The 19,919-nt window shown below is 40.4% G+C and overlaps 2 protein-coding genes across 2 annotated transcripts in view; both read left to right on the top strand.

Annotated features, from left to right (window-relative positions):
- Positions 1 to 8,290, top strand: part of frem2a (FRAS1 related extracellular matrix 2a) — a gene marked incomplete at both ends in the record, with an annotated part of 51,869 nt that extends 43,579 nt beyond the window's left edge. The window contains 12 exons of the mRNA XM_079214160.1: positions 266 to 424; positions 1,141 to 1,444; positions 1,871 to 2,002; positions 2,373 to 2,704; positions 5,015 to 5,207; positions 5,325 to 5,450; positions 5,612 to 5,739; positions 5,838 to 5,972; positions 6,117 to 6,243; positions 6,881 to 7,068; positions 7,196 to 7,342; positions 7,742 to 8,290. Coding sequence (XP_079070286.1) covers positions 266 to 424; positions 1,141 to 1,444; positions 1,871 to 2,002; positions 2,373 to 2,704; positions 5,015 to 5,207; positions 5,325 to 5,450; positions 5,612 to 5,739; positions 5,838 to 5,972; positions 6,117 to 6,243; positions 6,881 to 7,068; positions 7,196 to 7,342; positions 7,742 to 8,290 — 2,520 coding nt within the window. The remainder of the gene's footprint in view (positions 1 to 265; positions 425 to 1,140; positions 1,445 to 1,870; positions 2,003 to 2,372; positions 2,705 to 5,014; positions 5,208 to 5,324; positions 5,451 to 5,611; positions 5,740 to 5,837; positions 5,973 to 6,116; positions 6,244 to 6,880; positions 7,069 to 7,195; positions 7,343 to 7,741) is intronic.
- A 2,875-nt stretch (positions 8,291 to 11,165) lies between these two features.
- On the top strand, positions 11,166 to 15,560 carry trim47 (tripartite motif containing 47; the record flags this gene model as incomplete). The annotated part of the gene is made up of 8 exons (XM_079236425.1): positions 11,166 to 11,348; positions 11,745 to 11,956; positions 13,081 to 13,126; positions 13,336 to 13,431; positions 13,833 to 14,057; positions 14,314 to 14,336; positions 14,429 to 14,550; positions 14,922 to 15,560. 8 exons carry the CDS (start codon positions 11,166 to 11,168, stop codon positions 15,449 to 15,451), a joined length of 1,437 nt encoding a protein of 478 aa, XP_079092551.1. The 3' UTR covers positions 15,452 to 15,560.
- Between the last annotated feature and the right edge of the window lie 4,359 nt (positions 15,561 to 19,919).

The raw sequence follows: 19,919 nt of genomic DNA, 5'->3' as shown, positions 1-19,919 counted from the left end.
TTCAAGGGTGTCCTTGCCCAGACAACTTTATTGTAGTTTCAGCCAAAAGAGCGATGAAAACATTTCACAATAAATAATAGATTACGTGCAAAGGAAATGAGACAGAGTAAGAGAAGAGTAGAAAGAGAAGCCAAGAATCAGTCATGATTGTGAGACCGTAAACACATCCAGCTCTGTGATGACTTTAATAATTTCATTGATAATGACACAAACGGCACTGTGTCCGTAGTTGTCATTGGCCTTATATCTCTCTTTTCTGGAACAGGTAACTAAAATGATAGTTTACATCGAGGAGACCAACAGCATGGCTGATGTCACCTTCCCCTCTCTGCCTCATGTGGTGTCACTGCTCTATTACGACGATGTCGCCAGGACACCAGAGAACCTCCATCCACCAGCCGGCTACTCTGTCATCTGTGTCACAGTGAGTCAAACTGAAGCTACACTCTGAGACACAAGTAGCTTTGGAGATAGCTTTTGAATTGTATTCCTCAGCACACACGTTTGCAGCGCCCGGGAAATTGTAACTTAACAGACTACAGTTCAAGGTAGGTTATTGGCTTTTTCTGGAATGAAGTAGCAGGAGCTAATGAGGACCCACATCCTCTGGGAGTGGAAGGCCCTTTGTGATCCCTCAGGACCCAGACTTTTCTTCAGCCAAACTTAAGCTGCCCTTCTGGACTTGGCCTTTCCATTCTTAAAAGTCACATTACACAGTTTAGTAGGCTTTCAGTCACCGGGGAGTCACTTCAACTCTTGAATATAGGCTCAGTGAGACACTTCAATGGATTTTTGTGATGTGTTAAGTCATTTGCTTCTCAGGTGACTGCTCAGGGAGACAAAATTAAACAGTCTTGTCAAAACTCAAATGTGGAGTACTGCATCAGGAGGCAACAGGTTTACAGAAATTCTTATTTAAACGCTTACCCTTTCGTCCCATACCTCAATTTTTAAAATCTTTCTAGAATATGAAAACATAGCACACTGAAACATCTGGATTTCCTTGGCAATCGTTGCATACTCGTTTGTATTCAGCACCTCTTCTTCCTTTTGTCCTCTGGCATCTGCTCTATCTTTCCCATCTCTCTGCTGTCTCTGCCCACCCGCCCACTCTCACTCCATTCCTTATCCATCCTCCAGGCTTGCAACACAAAATACCCGGACTATGACAAGACGGGCTCTATCTGTGTCAGCGAGCACATCAACAACACCTTAACCCACTACCGCTGGCTCATCAGCGCCCCGTCTGGCCCTGATGGCGTCACCAGTCCCATGAGGGAGGTGGACTTTGAAACCTTCTTTACGTCCTCCAAGATGATCACATTGGACTCAGTCTACTTCCAGGCAGGCTCCAGGGTCCAGTGCGCTGCTAGAGCCGTTAATTCTAACGGGGATGAGGGTTTAGAGCTCAGTAGCCCCATCATCACTATTAGCCACAAGGAAGGTGAGGACAGAACAATGAACATCCGTCTCTATATCTTATGTTGCCAGTTTTCTGGAGAAAGAATTGAACAGGGATTTAGCCCAATGTTGCAATGAGATTCAAAAGGCCTTTGTTCTCCAAGCATCATGAATGCTTAGTAATAGAGCTTTTGAATGAACTGCACAGTACAGCTGCATAATTAACAATGTACTATGAGCAAAATGTACTAAACGTTTACAAAGAAAAAGTATGCTGCAGATGTTAGAGAATGAAATACATTTCCATAGGATTATTATCATTGTTGTATTAATGTATAACTACTGTTGTAGATGTAACATTGTGTCATATTTTATAAGATCCTCATACATTTGTGTATGTTTGTCTTCTTTCCTTCGAAAGTGTTACAGTCGGTCCTTGTGTTCAGACTCTTTCCTCTGTCATATTAAGGTATGTGTCAACCCCGTAAGATGGGGACCGTTGGCGCCGAGCCTTTCTCTGCCAAGCTACGCTACACTGGAGCAGAGGACCCGAAACACCCTAACCTCATCAAAGTGACTGTCACCATGCCTCATATAGATGGTAGGTAGGAGCTGGAGGCAGGACTTGTACCACAGATGAAGTGAAGAGTAATGTAGTGTGTGTAATATTCATGTCTGTGAATCCTCAGGAGCGTGACAGCCAGAATGTAGATCTTGCTGGGTTGTATCAAACCCCCCCTGTAGAACCCCTCCAGCACACCCGCTACTTAACATTTCCTTCTTGATTTTTAATCAGTTTCCTTCTGCCTCATCTCCTCCAGGTTTCCTTCTTATATTTTTTTCGGGCGCTCCCCTGCTTTTCTTTTCATCGCTTTTCGTTCAACTATTTCTTTCCACTATGTTTTTGAAATAATAATTCCTCCCAGTAGTTGGGCACAGTTAGGATCACATTGTCTCCTTTTGCCTTGCAGGCATGCTTCCGGTAATCTCCACTCGCCCTCTCATGAACTTTGAACTGACTCTAAGTCCGGACGGAACCCGGGTCGGAAACCACCGCTGCTCCAACTTGCTTGACTACAATGAGGTTACCACAGGTCACAGCTTCATCACCGCCTTGACACAAAGCTCCGAAAGCATGGGAGACACAGCACCCTATCAGTTCAGCAACTCGCTGCGGGGGAACAGCACATTGCGCTTCTACAGGAACCTCAACCTTGAAGCCTGTCTCTGGGAGTTCACCAGCTACTACCACATGTCTGAGCTGCTCACAGACTGTGGAGGCACCATAGGGACTGATGGACAGGTGTGTGTGTGTGTGTGTGTTTGTGTTTCTGTGTACGTTCGTCTACAACTTATAAATTCCAATCGAGGGTTTGTATGTACATCTGTTTGACTGTGAGCCGTTTTTGTGTGTGTGTGTCCACCTGTGTTTGTCTGTATGTTCAGTCTATTTACAGCCATCTGAATCAGAGGGTCACACAGACAGAACGTTTGCCTGCATTTTACGTCTCAGTCACTGAACGTGTGTGTGTGTGTGTGTGTGTGTGTGTGTGTGTTTGCCAGCTCTGTATCCCAACGAGTGATTATGTGCGTGCAAAAAGCACAAAGAAACATACACAGACAAACAAAGTATTGCCAATCTGCCATCTGTCATTCCCCTAATGCTCACCACTGCTAATTTATCAACACAGAATATTTAAAGCTTAGAATTACAGGCAATTGTTGAAATGATGAAAGGCAAGTGGCATGACAGTTAAACTCAACAGAGAGGTCAGCTGTTTTGGCATTTTGTGCCGGTTGTCGAATAGATAGATGCTAACAAACTTTTCGTAGCCGTTTGCGGTTGTTGCATCGTTGCAATTCTTGTTATTGTGGATTAGGAGACAGACCCTTGCTCCCTCGCTCATGTCCTGCTGCTCTTTTGTGTTCCTCCAGCCTTTGATCTGTGAGCTTCTTGTTGTCCATCAGACTGCCGAGTGTGTGTGTGTGTGTGTGTGTGTGTGTGTGTGTGTGTGTGTGTGTGTGTGTGTGTGTGTGTGTGTGTGTGTGTGTGTGTATGTGTGTGTGTGTGTGTGTGTGTGTGTGCATGTGTGTGTGCGTGTGCCTGTGCGCGGAGATGAAGAAGAAATAAGAAATTAGTTTATTTGTATCCGTCACAGCAAGAACTGCTTGCACACATAGTTACACATGACGCCCACCATCTTCCAAGACCTCAAGTCCACTTTGTTAAGTGAGATCACTGTCACATTGCCCCTTGGGTTATGTTTTAGTTTTTGTCAAAGTGTCAAAAGAGAAAAATAAGAAGAAGTCGGAATCTTACAGCCTCTACCAGGGGGCAAGAATCAAAGCACACAGAAATAATTAAATAATTCAGCTACCTCGCAAAAGACTTTAGATTTTGACTGTAAGAATCTTGATCAATGTTTAATTATTGGATTATCATGACAGCTTTGTATTTCTGTCTCCATAACTGCTGAGCTATTTTTGTATTTTTGTCTGGAGAGAACACTCACTAATTGAAAGAAAAGTACAATAAAAGTAAAGATCATGATATTTCAAGGGAACTCTCTGTGAACAAATTCTACCTTTTATTCTGTTCGATGCAGTATACATTTATTTTAGGAGGTTGTAATTAAATGATGGCTTTGTAAACCTTAGGGCTGAGGTAGTTTGTCTCACAGTCACATAATTTTTCATTTGGATAGTGATTCAGCAATTGCTTACTCTACTGAGAGACGCTGTGGTGAATTGGTAGTGTTCAGCTGTGTGTGCTGTGCATTTCAAGTCTTTGGTGGAGACTCTCTGTTTGCAATGATTATAAACCAGACTCCAATATTATTTTAGAAATAAGATGAGATGTTACAATATATGTGCTCAAGTGATAAAGAATGGTTGACCTGAGACGTACCAAAAACAGGTTCCCGTGAAGAATGAATCTCCTGCCCAGCAATCAATGCAGTAATTTGCAGTAACTGACCATACAAATTGACACATTTCGACAAGTCAAACAAACTTAATGTGGTGCATTTTCAATCTGTTTCTAAGACAAACTCTGACTTTGTCAAACTTGTGAGGGCACATAGTTCACACATACTGTAAAATGTTGGTGAACAGAGACACCTAGTGGCTGTCCTCATGGAAATACGTCTAAGAATACTAGTTAACTTGGGTTTCAAATTATATGCAATCATCCAGAAAAAGGTGTTGGGTAGAAAAGTTTTTCCCAGGTTACAAAATCTAAGTAAATATGATCATGTCACAACAAAAAAACAAGATGGAAAAGAACAATACAAGGCCACGTTGCGGCCCACAGTGGTTTCTTGTCAACAATGCAGTAAGACTGTTCTGCATCTTTGACAACAATGAGTAGGAGTGAAAGAGTTCAAGCGTCTCGTAGAGGAGAACAATGTGTTCATCTTTTACATCTGCTCAGCACTTAATATATCGACCTACAATCAGCCGTTAATCTAAAAGGATACTTCCGTTCTAGTCATACATACAAGGATTTCTTGCTTATTACTTCAACCATAATACCAAGTAAATAAATAGTAATCTATTAATTGCTTTGTCAATGATACATCTTCACTCATCACTGATTGAAACATCCTTACAGGTGCTGAATCTGGTCCAGTCCTATGTGACCTTGCGTGTGCCTCTTTACGTGTCGTACGTGTTCCACTCCCCCGTGGGAACCGGCGGCTGGCAGCACTTTGACCTGCAGTCGGAGCTGCGCCTCACTTTCGTGTACGACACGGCCATTCTCTGGAAGGATGGCATCGGCAGTCCACCGAAGGCCGAGTTACAGGGTAAGCTCCCGAGACCGTGAGGACGTGGCTTTTTTTTTTGCTTCTGTACCAGATATCATCCACATTTGAACAACTTTTTTTCTTCTAAAATCCTGTGTTTTTGTTGTATTTTTCCAGGTTCATTGTATCCAACAAGCATGCGCATCAATGAACAGGGACGTTTGGTGGTAAACTTCCGCACCAAGGCTCGTTTCAGGGGTCTGTTTGTTGGGTCTCATCCTGGTCGCAGAATAAGAAACGCTGGTGAGACAGATTATTTTAACCATACCACATTTGCTAATCAACATGAGTCTCACTGAAGATACAAATACATTGCTTAAGCGATTAGTTTAAGGCATAGCTATTGATTTTGATTATAAATTAGTCTTCCATCATGAACTTCTCCCTCACTTTTCATCATCTAGCAACCTTCATGTCCTCCCTGGTGATGAGTGTGGACCACCCTGGCCTGGCCTTTAACCTCACCTTGGTGAGGAGTGAGCCCACCTACAGCCAGCCAGTCCAGCAGTGGACCTTCACCTCTGACTTTGCTGTAAGTATGACAACATGACATTGAAACATCTGTGCGCTCGAGCATCTGGGCGGACAGATACAGACTGACACAGTACCTCTCCTCTTTGCCTCTTACAGGTGAGAGACTACTCTGGGGCCTTCACAGTGAAGCTGATCCCCTGCACAACAGCCCAGAATATGGAATACACTCTTCCACCTGTATGCAGTCCCAGAGAACCAGTCACCTTCGATCTAGACATCAGATTCCAGCAAGTAAGGCAGACTGTGTTTTAACCTTCAGCTCCAATAGGGGCATGTTTCTTTTACCATTATTATAGTTTCTTTATTTCGCTCATTCTGTCACTGTCTCTTTCCCCTGCTTCGTTGTGCGACACTTTGTTACGCGTCCCGCTTTAGGTGAGCGACCCGGTTGCGGTGGAATTCAGTCTGAACACTCAGATGTTCTTGCTGTCTAAGAGGAGCTTGTGGCTCTCTGATGGCTCCATGGGCTTTGCTCAGGAGACGGACGTGGCCTTTTCTGAGGGTACGTGCCCTCTTACTACATCTAAGGACTTTTTTCGGTACAAGGGAGATTTATAAAGACTCTACTTGTGGTTATAGATGTTTGTATCCCATTGTCTGCACGTAGAATTGGTTTTACATCACTTCTGTCAATTTTTGCAAAGTTTGCCAAGTTTTTTGATTGATTTTCTACCTTTTGAAGTGGACATTGGTTTGAGTTCATGTCAGCACAATAGGAAAATTGACTTGCCACAAATAAGCCGTGCTTGACCTACTGTGGCTATTCCATCACAGTGAACATTACATCAGCATTTTGTAAGTAGTTATTTTCTTTTCTGTTACTTTAGCCTCAAAGCATTTGATTCACAAATCAATCCTGGAAGACAACCAATATGAAAACATTGGCAATATGGAAGAATAGAGTGAATTTACTTTGAAGATATAACATACATTTAAAAGCAGTTGTATGCTATGGACATGGTTGACAGTAAAGTACATACATTTTCAGTTGATTGGCTAAAACATTGAAAGAAAACTGGACTACAGCCCTTTAAATGAATGTTCCTTTACTTCCATTGAATAGTCTGTGCTTCTTGTATTGATGATTCATAAGAATAACATGGTGGAGGCTTCAGGACTAATCAAATCTTTTATTTTAGGTGATACGATCTACGGCCGTGTGATGGTGGACCCTGTGCAGAACCTGGGGGACTCTTTCTTCTGTAGCATAGAGAAGGTGTTCCTCTGCACTGGTGCTGATGGATATGTACCAAAGTACAACCCGACCAAGTTTGAATTTGGCTGCCTGGCTGATTCTCCATCACTGCTCTACAGATTCAAGATTATTGTGAGTGTATTCAGATTTTTAACAATGCAATTTCAGTATGCACATAGAAGCAAAATAATATTTTTCAATCAAACTAAGAATGATTTCCTTATTTCCTTCTTTCCCTCAATCTACCGCACCTCAACAGGACAAGGCTCAGCCAGAAACTCAGGCACGTGTGTTTGGTGATGTCAGTTTTAATGCTGCACTGGCAGTAGATGATCCATCCGCCATGTCCCTTGTCAAACAACCCGGGTCAGATGGCTTTAGGTTGGACTCTACCGCCATGTTCCAGGTATTCATCATCTTACTGCTCCTCATAGCTAGTGGCAGATTTTTATTGTGAACCGGTAGCTACAGTAAGTTAAATGTACATGTGTTATTGTGAGACAGATTTTGCGCTCAGTACATTATGTTTTTCTTCGACCATGTGTGATAGTTTGAATGGTATATTGTGAGACATTAGACTTTGTTGTGCAGAGTTATTATATTTTGAATCATCATTACATGAAGTCAATTTGAGGCTGGTTAAGTACACTTTTGCCAGAAATCCAAAGTCTAATGAATCTAATTCTCTTTTAAAAAAAAATATGTAGATATTTTTGCAAGATGTGGTCATTTTGGACTTGGAATCAATTCTGTTTTCTCATTTTGTAAATTGGAACATAATTCTAAGACGTACATTTGTTCTCAGGTTGCTGCAGGCCGCGAGTGGTACATTCACACTATTTACACAGTCCGCTCCAAAGAGAATGCTAACAGAGGAATTGGAAAGCGCAGCCTGGAGTACCACTCCTTGGTTTCCACAAGCAATGATATCGCCTTTACCCCATCGAGCGGCAAAGGTCATCGCTCCAGGAGGTCGGCTGGCGATGAAGTCCCAGAGATTGCTGAGGATATCGGAGCAGACAACAACCGTGGTACCAATATAATGCACATCGCTTTGGACCGCACCAAGAGACAGACAGGGGGGTCGAATGAGCTGTTTGCCGATGGGCTGGAACCCAGTGAGCTGAACACAGAGGAGGACGAAGAGGGTCTGGTGACTATGGTGGGGGCACTGGTGGGGCTGCTGCTGACCGTCCTCATTATTGTCACCATTGTACTGGTGCTGAGATCCAGACAGAAGGATGGGAAGGAGGGATGGAGAGAGGGGGTGGAGGAAGTGGTGAAAGGGTCTGTCAGTACAGAGCCCATGTTGGTGGTGAGGATGCAAGACTGTCACAACAGCTCAGAGGTCTGAGCTGTGGATGCGTGGATGCACAAATGGACAAAGGGATGAAGAGTATGTGAGGGTTTTATACAATTTTGGATTTTCTTTTTTTTTAAACTGACAATTAATTGCTTTCATAACACCAAAAATATGAGATTGATCATATGCGTTATTGGGTGTGTGTGTGTGTGTGTGTGTGTGTGTGTGTGTGTGTGTGTGTGTGTGTGTGTGTGTGTGTGTGTGTGTGTGTGTGTGTGTGTGTGTCTGTTACTGGAGGATTTATACAGTATTGGATCCTTGACAAACCTTTGATCACTGCACCAGAAAACAGCACAGAGTACAGTCCTATAGGGTGTCTTCACTTAACATTCCAACTGGTTCTGCTAGTAGCATGGTATTTCATTTCTCACTTACGAGCTTCGGGGTGTTAAAGTCCCTGAAGCCGCTATATCCCTTCTGGAGAGTCCCAGTCACTGAGAGCACTTTTTCTCATAAAGCTAGTGTCACGCAGGCCAAGTCAGAGATTTAGTGCTGCAGGTTTACCTCGGGTAAAGGGGACGAGTGATGTCAATGTTCATACTGGAAGGAATAGTTCCCCTCAAAAAGAACACTCCGATGTTATCAACCTGCCCCTCTGTCAGTCAAAACTTTGTGTTTGTGAGCTCTGGAACTTCTGTGTGTCTACCGAAATATGAATAGTATCAAGACCATCTTTTCTACTTGCAAGGGATACAACAGATGTCTGCACACACCTTGCAGCATATTCCAATTGTTTAGCATCTTAACAATTCTGTTAGTGATGCAAAAGTCCAATATTGACACTATAATCTCACTTATTGTCCTCAAAGTTGTTATACAGTTCATTAATTGCCAGGTGATAATACAATGTATGAAAATATTGGGGATTAAAAGGTAAACATTGAACCCATAGCCTAACTGTTTGACAACAAAATATGTAAGACTATGCTGTGTAAATTATGGATTCTGGGGTGAACTGTGCCTTTAGGCCAACAAGTTTGTCCTAAAATATTTGTGGAGGCAGTTCTTCTGAACTACAAAATGTGTAATGAAAAACAAAAATGCAAGCTTAATATCTGTGAACTAAACCTGCAGAAGTCTTTTATCATAGTACAGGAGATTCATTTCTGTTTATTAACCAGCATATCTCTTTTTTTTAATTCTTATTTTCTACAATATGATGTTAGATCTATCGACCATTTATGTTGCTGCTGAGTTGGGTTATTCCCACTATTTGTATTCTTGAAAACTCAGTAATTTACAGCGTCATGTGTTTACAGTTCATCACTGCTTTGTTACCACAATGTTTACTGCTATCCATCCTGTTGCTCCACTATGTATTTCTGTGATATTGTCATATGTATTCAAACTATTTTGGGCATATTGTTTCTGTTTATGTGTGAATGGAGACACTCATCTCAGGAGTTATTTCTTTTACGACAATGGACCGTGTCTTGCAACACAATTTACTACTGTTGAATGAAGAAAATCTCTACAGAGCCACTTCCCACTTCTGTGTTGCACTGCTAATAAGTGTGGTGCTGTGAACATGCAAATACTATGTTTTGACCCCTATTCTTCTCATAATATGTTCTTGTAAGCTTTATTCGTCACTCGTACTGTGTGGGATTTCAGTGTTCTGAGTCATGTTGTTGAACAAAGGATGCAAAATAGCTGCTTACAAATCGCTACGTCACAAGGAAAAATATTACGTTTGAGGCATTTGATATAATCTGCTGTCTCGTTATTTTGTTGATTTCACTGTGAACTTTCTTGGTTACATGTGTTGTTAAACCTATGTCTTACTCTGCTATGGATATACAACATGCTGGGATCAGTGTTCCTAAATATTTGTCTTATGGTGTTGTCATCATTGTATAATTATTTCCAATATTTATCAGGGCTATAGCTAATGTGGTGAACATGAGCCGGAAATCAGCTGAGGTGTGAATCAGCTGAGAATGTGATGGTTCATACACGTAATAGTCTGCTAGGACACTGCTGCAATTTTTTTTTCCCTGATGAATTTGGAAATAACACCATATCTGATATCAAATGCACTTTTTGAGTCACATCCCTCACATGCCAATCCAAGCTATGCAATGTAATGTATATTCCACAACCCCATGTATATGACAATTTTAGCACAAACAATCAAACTTGATATTCAGTTTGTGTCTTTTTATGAATGGGTTTATATGTATATGTATTTAAGAATAAATAGTGTTGCTTACTTGTGTTGTGATTTACTTAGTATTTATACAGAACAGTAGAGTTAAGAGACCTAAAGCCGTCACTACTATGCCTCATGATAAAATCAAATAGAGTGATTATGCTCCTTAACCACTTTAAAGTATTGCATTGCATTATAAAATATAAAAAACAAAAGTAAATATTAAATATTTATAATATATATTAAATATTAAAAGAAAAAAAGTAATACAATTAAATAATGCTAATTTTTCTTTTAACGGGTTGTGTATTATTTAAACATAAATTGACTGAAGAAGCTTGAATTGCTTGCTCAAGACCACACATACCATATTAATAACCCGGCAAATTACTCATTAATTCATGTGCGATATTAGTATCAATACCTATGTATGTATGTGCAATATAAGTACTTCATATGTCCTAGTTCATCATAATGTGGATCCAACTACTCAATCAGAGAGAGAGAGAGAGAGAGAGAGAGAGAGAGAGAGAGAGAGAGAGAGAGAGAGAGAGAGAGAGAGAGAGAGAGAGAGAGAGAGAGAGAGAGAGAGAGAGAGAGAGATTGGTTAAATCGGAAATGACGCCCCTCAAATGTGCCCGCTTCCCTCCCTCACTCCCTCCTCCTCCTTTACTTCCGGCCCTGGCAGTGCTGTGCTGCTGTTGCCTTGTAAACATGGCTACCGCCGCTGCAGCTGGAGACCACCTCCGGAGAGAGCTCTCGTGTGCTATTTGTTTAGACTTCTTCAAAGACCCCGTTATACTGAAATGTGGCCACAATTTCTGTCGGTTTTGCATCTGCATGCACTGGGATGAAAATGGCGGAGACTACGGGTACCAGTGCCCTCAATGCCGGACGGTAAGTTATTGCACGGGTTTGTATTTTCGTATCGTGCTTTTGTTTCCCCACAAAATATGTACTATACACTTGTGACAAAACGTATTATCTCACTTTCACGCGTGTGTAAGGGAATTCAGAGCAGCTTGTTGCAGTTGGTCTTTAATTAAAATGTTATTCGCAGAACCGAGCATTGTTTAGCTGGCTAACGTTAGCCGACGTTAAAGCTGAATTATAAGCAGGGAAGTTGGAGACCAGTAAAGACCTGCGTCTGTGTGTGTGTGTGTGTTCGCTATTTAAGAGTTCATTTAATGCACAATACAAAAATGCACATAGTGGACAAAGCAATACGCAATCGGGCCTTGTTTTCAAGCCGATACCTGCGCTGTTCTCAGTAGTTGTTCTTTGTTCTCTCAGGTGTTCAACAAGAGGAGCTTCACCAAAAACTACCTGGTGCAGAACCTGGTGGACAAACTAGACGATCTGGAGGTTCTGGGGTCTTGTCCTAAACCCTCCAAGCCTGTGAAAGTGGATGATAAGTGTGACCAACATGGAGAGGAGCTGAAATTGTACTGCCAGACTGATAAAAGGCCCATCTGTGTTGTCTGCAGGGAATCCAGAGCACACAGGTTGGTCGAGTTTGCACCATTATAGGGGAATTGTTGCTGCACACTATTTGGTTTGCTGCCCGTTTGCTTTGTTCTTTTGTAGAATTCATCACCATAACGCGTCCTTGATTTTAATCCTGAACAAGACCCAATTGATATCTTTCAGTAATCTGTGTTCTCCCTTTTACCCCTTTCTCTGTTTTGTGGCATGCTAATGCCCACGCTTACAACATGAGATACATCAAGCTAGTTTCTTATCACTTTGGCACAAGCTTTTTGTCCTTGCAAAAGCCATGATTGTTCCGAAGAGAGAGTGGAATGTGCCTCTTTATCACCTCCTACAGACATTACAAACTTGAATGTTGCCGTATCAGTGTGATGGTAACGTTCATCTACTTGGCCAAAGTTTAGCAGCACAACTGCGGGTACAGAAAGTACAGTACACCATAACGGTAAACTTTTATTTTGTGTAGACAATAACACAAACCTAAGGAAGGGAAACTGATGCTGTGTGCACATAATAGACAACGTAATAAAATTACAACATGGTCAATCCATGACAGAAATAAACATGTGAGGATAGTACTAGCAGAAATAATGTAATGATGATAAAATCAATAGTGGCAGCAATACAATAAATGTGACTAGTAGTACTAATGATAATAATAGTAGCAGTGGGTGTCAGGCCAGTCCAAGTCAGCAGGCACAGCCACGCAAACCTGCAAGGCGAGAAAGCAAAGACTTCTGGGAAGAAGCCAAGTTGGTAACATGCATACAGTCACTGAGAAAATGTCTGCATGGGTATATAAGGTTGGTCGGACAAGGACTGCAATTGAGTGCACAGAACAAAAGAGACATGGATGTTTCAGGGTAGTGCACGCGTAACATTAAATTGTTATTTTTTTGTGATAAAACAACTTTAATTTTGCTGTAGCCCGGACTAGTGTCGTCATGACTGATGCAGCATTACAAGGAAGGATGCACTCAACACTGTTGGTTTTTCTCAAGGATACACACATTGTAAGGGGCACTGAAAGAAAACATAACTTCTGTTTGTTTACAAGAAAACGCCACATGGCAAATGTTTTGGGATGGTGTGAAAAAGTGCCCAGTAAACCACTATCCATTTTGTTTTACTGTTTCAGACATCATGAGGTAGCACCTGTGCCAGAAGTTGTGAGTGACATGAAGGTAAGTCCAGGTGTTTGTATTTGGGAGGAGGTATGCTCTTCTGTTAATTCTTTTGCTGTATATTTGGCCAAGACATCAGAGATTGTATGGCCTTTGCCATGCTCCTTATTCGCTACATCAAAAATCACCATGTAATACTTTTTTTTGTTGGGGGTTTGTGATGTCATTATTCCTCATGGCTTGTGTCTTGATGTATACGTTTGTTACAGATGGAGTTGAAACTGAGGCTAATGGAGCTCAACTGGCAGAAGTCTCAATGTGTAAAAGTTATAACGGCTGATGATCGTACCAGAAATGAAGCGAGGGTATGAACTGGATCTCTTTTTGAATATATTTTTTCTGTTGACATTACACATGCATGTTTGGTTTAAGTTGTAATTGAAAAAATACTGCACTTATAAATGTTGCAGGTTTGCATGTTATATTTCATATAATCATGTTGTGCTTTTAGGCTTGCAAGAACCTTTTTGAGGTCTTATTTGCTAAAACTCCTTGAGTATACTCGTTAAACTTCCAGAGAAATCGCATGATTTATGGGTAAACCCCCTATTAACACATTCTTGTCTAATTAGCAGTCTTGAAGTAAAATCATTGGATACACGCAGCACTGAAATGTTACAGTTAACACTAACTGAACATGGATTACATTGTAATTCACCATCATCGGATCCTTCATCCTAATCCTCTGAAAACTTCTGTTTTCCAGTTAAAGAAACAGAGGCTCAAGGAGAAGATTGAGGCAGACGTTGGTGCTTTGGTCCAATTCTTGCTCGACGAGAGAGACTCCCTGCTCGAGAGCCTGGATGCTGAGGAAGTGGCCACCATGGCCGTAATAGACGAGAACTTGAAGATTGTACAGACCGAGGCGGCAGCCGTGGATAAAGCCATCGCTGATATCCACGGCCACATCAGTGGGAAAACAAGCTTTGAGGTCAGTCTGAAGTATTGGCCGTCTGAGAGGTGGTCTGACTCTTGCATCACCATGCCGCTGCTACAGTTTCACAGTAGAGATAGATTTCTGTCAGAAATGGAGGATTGCCAGTGTATAATAAGGAACTTGTGGTTCAAAAACATCTCATGAAATGCATTGTTTGCATTGCATATGGAAACCTCTACTGACTACAAAGGCAAAGTGAGATTGTTAAATACTAATCAAAATATGCCTTTTTTTTTTTCTCTTCCATTAGAGCCTTGCCGATACATTCAATGAGTAAGTAGTTTACTGTTTATTTGATATGAACCTATAAAAGTATTTTTAGAATTGAATCTGATTTTTCTCTCTCCCCTTTTTTCTTCTCCCAGAGTCATCCATTGCAAGCCTTTTCCATCTCTCGAAACGGTTAATTGTTCAACCGAATTTACAGACTTCTCAGGCCCCATCCAGCTTATTATGTGGAAGAAGATGATGCATGTGTTGCACACCAGTGAGTTAAAATTGCAACACTGTTCAGTGCATGTTTCAAAGACTGGCAGAATACACAATTGTTCTTTAAATGTATTTATCTTTTGTTCAATTTATTTTGGGTGCAGTGGTTAACACTGTTGTAAATCTGCCAGATTTAGCTATACTGGCAATCCTTAGCAGGTTGAAGGCATTAAAGTGCAACGTTAATATTTCTGCCCATGTTCTAATTGTGTTTTAACCCAAAACCTCTTTTTGCTCTGTACCGTATCATTGCAATAGAAAACGCCTAATGTTGAAAAGTCAACCCATTTTCAATGTAATAATTTAACTTTTTTTGGGGGCCAAATGTAACAGCAATGGCAACTAACTTCTCCTAATCTCTTTGCGTAGTGCCTCAGAACCTCACTTTAGATCCAGACACGGCCCACCCGTACCTGATTACCTCAGACTTTGACACCAAAGTGGAGGAGGGCCATGTTCGTAACCCGGAACCAGACCTGCCAGCCCGCTTTACCCGGTTCTGTGGTGTCCTTGCCACAGCACAGTACGCCAGCGGCCAGCACTACTGGGAGGTGGACGTGAAAGACAAAGGTGTTTGGTACCTCGGAGTCACCACTGAGGGCAGCAACAGAAAGGGCTTCGTCAGCCTCACTCCCTCCGCAGGATACTGGAGCCTGTCCCTGCAGGACCGGCTGTATGCCAACGGAGAGAACGGCCGCATCCCTGTAGCCGACTACTGGAACTCTCCTCGGGTCGGTGTGTACCTGGACTACGACAACGGGCGCCTTAGTTTCTATGACGCCGTCACAATGAAGAGATTGTACATGTTTGACACCTGCTTCGAAGAGCCTGTCTATCCTTTCTTCAGCCCAGGGAAGAATGATCCAGGCAGCAGGCTGCAGATATGCCACTATTACTGAGATAGCTGTGATGGGTCTTTATATCGAAGGGCAAACTCGTGTATGCCCGTGTTTTCAGAGTTGCTGTTGGCAAAGGTTTTTATCTCACAGATGAGACTGCAGTGACTAGGTGATGTTGACCCCTGGAGCCATGTACTGTGCATTTGAGCTGTTATTAGTTAAACTCATCATCAAACCCTTACATTTTCTCATTTTGAGGTTAAAATATGAAATTGTGTTTCTTTCTACCTAGACACGCACACTGTAGGCCTACACCCCTGACTGCTGTGGATCTGACGCTCTTGCTGATTTAGAGCAGTGCTTATCCTATTAGCAATCATGATGCCATATACTACTGTCTAACTCATATTGGCTATTTCTTTCTTTTTTGCCCGGCACGGTCAGTGCTTTTGCGTTTTTTGGATAGAACTTGAACGAAATATGACATTGTTATCACATTGATAGTTGACAGTTAAGATTCCCTCAGTAGTTTTAGACTGACTAACAGAGTTCAGTGAGTTGACTGAAATTGGCCAGCTTGTACTGGGAGTTCAGCTCCCAGTACAACGATTAGACTTCCAGGAAGGAATGGCTCATGTTCTTCGTTTTGTGGATGTTAACGTCTGTACAGATAATTGTATCATTCGTTTTTTTTAAATCTCCTTGATTTGTTAAGATTGCTTGCAAATGTATTTTATATTGCTTCAAAACACATTTTGCTGCTTAATTCTTTTTAGCAGTAATACTGAAGGCACAAAGTCCTGCAGTTTAAGGTTTTAGATGCATTTAAATAAATCTGTTTGCTTAAAAATGAGCTGGACGACGCAAACAATTTTCAAATATTTAAATGGTCGGTTTTTATTTTTGGTTTGCTTTTTACAGATGACCTGCTGAGTTTTATTCATTATATTCCTTTTAAATAAAAAAAGTAGAGTTGGTACTGGTGCTGCATATTGGTCTTGATGTTTTAAGGTCTATTATCCCTCTTTGTCCAGTGTGATTTCTACTTTGCATTGTTGATGAAGAATGTGAAAATACATGTATTTTGCAAATTTTTTTTTTTAAACATTATTTTATTTGAGAATGGTTGGACAGTTTTCAACAGTGGTTCTGGACCTACAAGTGATGTTTGCCATCCCATATGCTCCGACAGTGCCAGTTTCTTACAAATGATTTTATTGCGCAGCAACGTAGAAACCTTAAACGGCATGATTAGTGATCATAGAGAGAACCGCTCTGCCTACAGCCAATCTCAAGTTGCTGCTTTTTGTCTATGATTGTCAGGCATCTAAGGTGTTGGTGTGGTAGGATTGCAAAACTGCTTTCATTTTCAGTATTTGCTGATGAATGTCTTGTTTTCGATGGTATACTGCATTCAATACATATAAATACCTTTTTATTCATGTAATCATTCTTACGTGTGATATAAAAAAACAAACTTATCTTCGTAGTTCTTTCACCTATGAATGTGCTTTTTCCTTGAAGCCTTTATTATTCACTGGCTGTAACCCACTTTGCTTAGTGGTGTTACCCCGATTAAAAACAAAACTAGTATATTAGTTAGGGATACATCAAAATGTATTACTGGACATTTGGTTATTTTGTCCAAAAAATAAGTGCCTCTGTCGAAACCTGCGCCATACGTTATTTTTATGCTGTACCAGTTGTGTGAGATTCAAAACTTTGATTTCTGTTTTTTGCCACTTTGGAAAATTAAACTTATTTAATCATTTCCTTTTCGTACTAAATTTAGTGACTAAAATCCCAGGCTGTTGGTTGATCTGACTTTTACACCTGAATACCCAATGGGAAGTTCCTCTTAAGTGCTCTTTTCTTTTTTTGGTGCATCCGGGACAGGCTGCTGCCTGGAGTAAGAGGCTTCTCAGGAGGGCTGCAGCTCCTCGTCTGCTATTCTGGTCCAACATGCTCATTTAACCTTCTGAGACTGGAGTTGCTCATTCAAATTCCTTACTGAACAGAACATTTAAGGAGGAGGTGAGAAAACTGAGTTCTCTCAACATGCTCTGGTAGTGACTCACTAATGCCTCTTTCCTGCCTCTTTGCTGTTTTGTGATTTTAATGAAGGGCTATATAAATAGTTAACCATACAATGATACAAATTCATTAATATGAATGTCTATTCATTAGACTTAAAACTATGTTTTATACGTTGCACCACGGGGTGATCACTGTTGGGACAACACAATCTGCATTATGAGCACGAATTGTAATGGCTCATTATTGCTGTGGCCGTATGCAACATTTTCTGGATGTCAGTCTTTTATGACGTGGGTGACGGATAAGTCTCTTAAGATGCATGCTAATGTTGGCAGTTTTTCAGTGACCTACAAATAATCTTGCTACCAAATATAGAAGATGACATGTCCTGTTTTAAGGAGCAACATGTATATTTTGAATGAAATGGCTGATTCAGTCAAGTTCACGATACTTTTCCAATCACTACAGCTTGTAACCAATCGTGTTTGCAGCTAATTTGACATTTTTATCTAATAGCCACAAGAGAGCAGGGATATTTCACAAAATAAATCCTGTTCAGATGTGACTAATCCACTTAATAAAGCATATGCATATTCTCTGCAAAAGAAATTATCTGGACAACCTGGTTTAAAAAAACGTAAGAACAGATCACATATACAAAGAAAACATTCTGACCTTTGTACATGTTGTGGAAATTAACCTTTTCAATCTCCTTTAGAGAAAACAAATGTGATGTGAAACACTTAAATGTCTTTAAGCATTTATTAAACAGATACTTGGAATAATGAAATTGAATGGACAGACCTCTTTTGCCACAAATGGTTAAGAGGTCTGACCCAGAAAAAGAGTTTTATACACATACAATTATGTTTGAAATGTTTGCCCTTCCCCCCTGCTCCTCCCGTGCATGTCTGGAAGATGTTGTTTGGCTGCGGCCCTGAGTGGGAAGGGTGAGGGACAAAAAGACAAAATAGCCGACGGAACCTAAACAATAATAAGATAAATTCTGTTATTGTCCCATTTCTACGGCGCCGTTCAGACGAGGTCAAAATATATATATATATATATATATATATATATATATATATATATATATATATATATATATATATATATATATATTTTAAAGTCCGAAAGAGCCAAAGTTTAGTATGTCCAAGAAACTCATTGATTTTGTTGAAAAAGTAATTGAATGTCGGTCATAGTATAGTATGATTTTTTTAGAACCTTTTTTTGACATACTATACTGTCAAAAAAAAGGTATTAAAAAATCATTAATTCTTGTATGTCAAAATCATGAAAAAGCCATAGTATAGAACAGTGATTCTCAACTGGTGGACCCGTTTTCAGTGGGTCTGCTGCTCAAAGCGGGCCTTTGCCTGGGCAAACAAAATTAAATAAAAAAAAATAATATATATATATATATATATATATATATATATATATATATATATATATATATATATATATATATATATATATATATATACACACAATATATATTGTTTTTTTCATCCTGTGGTTTTATTTTGAAGGGCCTTTTTTTTATGTGTCGTTTTTTTTTTTTTTGCCGGCTCTGGTTTCAACTTGTTTTGCACTTGTCACTCCATGTGTGCCAGGTTGGGTCAAACCATCCTGATATGGGGGAGACTTTGGGTTTTTAGGATAATTAAATTAAACAGCCTACTGAATATAAAATTCACAACTGATGGCGCTGCCTGCATGACAGGAAAAAACTCGGGGGTCATGAGGATAATTGAGTGCTGCTTCATTTTCTGTAAAGCACAATGTTTTTCAGTATTTACTGATGAGGTAATCACAAGAAAAGTTAATTTTGTATATCCTTTTGAATATATGAATCCTATTGCACTGAAAGGCTGCTCCTCAAGACAGTGACCTTTTCCATAGTAAAGTGTTTGTCAGAGATTCAGTGTGTATTCTCAGTTAAAGTTAGGTAATTTGAGTCTTTTTTAAACTACTTCTTAGTTGTTGGACTTTTTTGTTTGTGCATGAAAGCTGTTGAGTCTGTTTAAAAATGGCTGAGGATTCTGAATTGTTATGTATGTTGTAATACCTTGTGTCCTGAAGATGCAGTTTTTGTTTTTTAATTAAAATGCAGCTAATTGAGTGTAAAAGGGAATAGTTCCCTCTAGCATCGCCACCAGCTGCTCGTTTTGGTTCATCATTGTCATGTTGGCATACGTATTCTGTACTATCTCAGGTGCACCATCTTTTCATTAAATAAATTTGAGAAGTTGAGAATGTTCCTCGATTTGGGTCACGGGGTGATGGTGGGTCCCGGAGCCACACCAGTTGAGAACCACTGGAATAGAATGTTGAAAAAAGTCCCTAACATGTGATCGTATTGTATGTCGAATAAAGTAATATAAAGATAAGTACAGGGTGTCAAAAAGTCATAGTATAGCATTCCCATAAATATGCCCATGTAAAAAAAAAAAAGGGTTTCACAAAATGTCATGTAGTATTTCGG

The sequence above is a fragment of the Taurulus bubalis genome, assembly GCF_910589615.1.
Source record: "Taurulus bubalis genome assembly, chromosome: 2".
NCBI lineage: Eukaryota > Metazoa > Chordata > Actinopteri > Perciformes > Cottidae > Taurulus > Taurulus bubalis.
The sequence above is the reverse complement of the archived record's forward strand: the minus strand, read 5'-3'. Positions and strand labels throughout refer to the sequence as shown.